Below are 1,504 nucleotides of genomic sequence, written 5' to 3' on the forward strand. Positions count from 1 at the left end.
AAGATACTTACACTCTGACGGGTATTCACATTGACATTACACATCCAACGGAGCATACTGGCTTCATTCCTTGCGAGCTTACGTATGTCCTCAGCAGTTACAGCCCATGTTTCACTGCCATGTAGCATGGTTGTTCGTACGCATGCGTCATACAGTCTGCCTTTTACTCTGAGTGAGAGTCCCTTTGTCGCCAGCAGGGGTAAGAGCTCTCTAAACTTTGCCCAGGCTATTCTTATTCTAGCAGCTACACTTTCAGCGCACCCACCCCCACTACTAACTTGGTCGCCCAGATAGCGGAAGCTATCGACTACCTCTAGTTTTTCACCCTGGAATGAGATAGAATATATATATAAGGAACTTAGTAATGTAAGGGAACAAAAACTCTTATACATTCTTCTATCATTCATTTTTGTTCTGTAAAAGACTTGTAGGATTGAGATTTTGACTTTCACCAGGATATCAAGGGTTACAACAAACTCAACAACAGCAATACTAGAAAGAGATAGTAAACATGAGTATAAAAACAGTAACTTACTTTACCGAAACATGGATATGAGACTTTAGAGCGAAAGTCTCCATCAAGTTTAGAGTATTTCAACAAATGACTGTAAATGTGTAGAATCTGTTCATTGAGGTTACCTATAAATAGATATTGGAGAAGGATTATCCAACTTGATACCTGTAGTGTTTGTTTTCTCTGGTCATCCGATTATTTTTATACTTGTCACTAGTTTAATAACTTCAAACATTTTAAATTGGCAACATGTCATAGAAACACTTGTTACTACTGAATTTGAGGTTTTGGTATTTTTGTGCCTTTTAGATCATGTTATAAAAGGATTAACACATCTGGAGGATCACGTTATAAAAGGATTAACACATCTGGAGGATCACGTTATAAAAGGATTAACACATCTGGAGGATCATGTTATAAAAGGATTAACACATCTGGAGGATCATACGATGAAAGGACATCTGGAGGATCATACGATGAAAGGACATCTGGAGGATCATTATATTATGGAGTTAACTTTTCTGGAGCATCATTTTATGATAGGATTAGATTAGGAAACAATACTCACCGTGACCTACACTGACATCTTGTAGTGGTGGATCCCGATATGTAAGGCGTTCAACAACCTTTGTCTTGACAGGAGCTTCGGGCAAAGCCAAAGGAGCAGGCTGCCTCACTTCAGGATTCTGTTTCTGCTGATTTTCTTCAATGATGTTCCTTATTTCACCAATAGTTACAGCCCTGTTATTATCATTCAGACCCTGAAAGGTAAATATAGAGCAATTCTTATATTGTGTGTGAGAGAGATTTTTTTTATATATAGGTTAGGAAGGGCATCCAGCTGTAGAAACTCTGCCAGATCAGATTGGAGCCTGGTGCAGCCTGCTGGCTTGCCAGTCCGCAGTCAAATCGTCCAACCCATGCTAGCTAGCATGGAAAGCAGATGTTAAATGACGATGATGATGATGATGATGATTATATATATATATA

General features: G+C 38.8%; 1 protein-coding gene across 1 annotated transcript in view; it reads right to left on the reverse strand.

Moving 5' to 3' along the window:
• Positions 1 to 1,504, reverse strand: part of LOC106883986 (annexin A6) — a 53,726-nt gene that overhangs the window by 36,982 nt on the left and 15,240 nt on the right. Inside the window, exons 7-8 of the mRNA XM_014935151.2 lie at positions 1,083 to 1,275; positions 536 to 639 (exon numbers count right to left, since the gene is read on the reverse strand). Coding sequence (XP_014790637.1) covers positions 536 to 639; positions 1,083 to 1,275 — 297 coding nt within the window. The remainder of the gene's footprint in view (positions 1 to 535; positions 640 to 1,082; positions 1,276 to 1,504) is intronic.

Source organism: Octopus bimaculoides, chromosome 3 (assembly GCF_001194135.2).
Source record: "Octopus bimaculoides isolate UCB-OBI-ISO-001 chromosome 3, ASM119413v2, whole genome shotgun sequence".
Taxonomy (NCBI): Eukaryota; Metazoa; Mollusca; class Cephalopoda; order Octopoda; family Octopodidae; genus Octopus; species Octopus bimaculoides.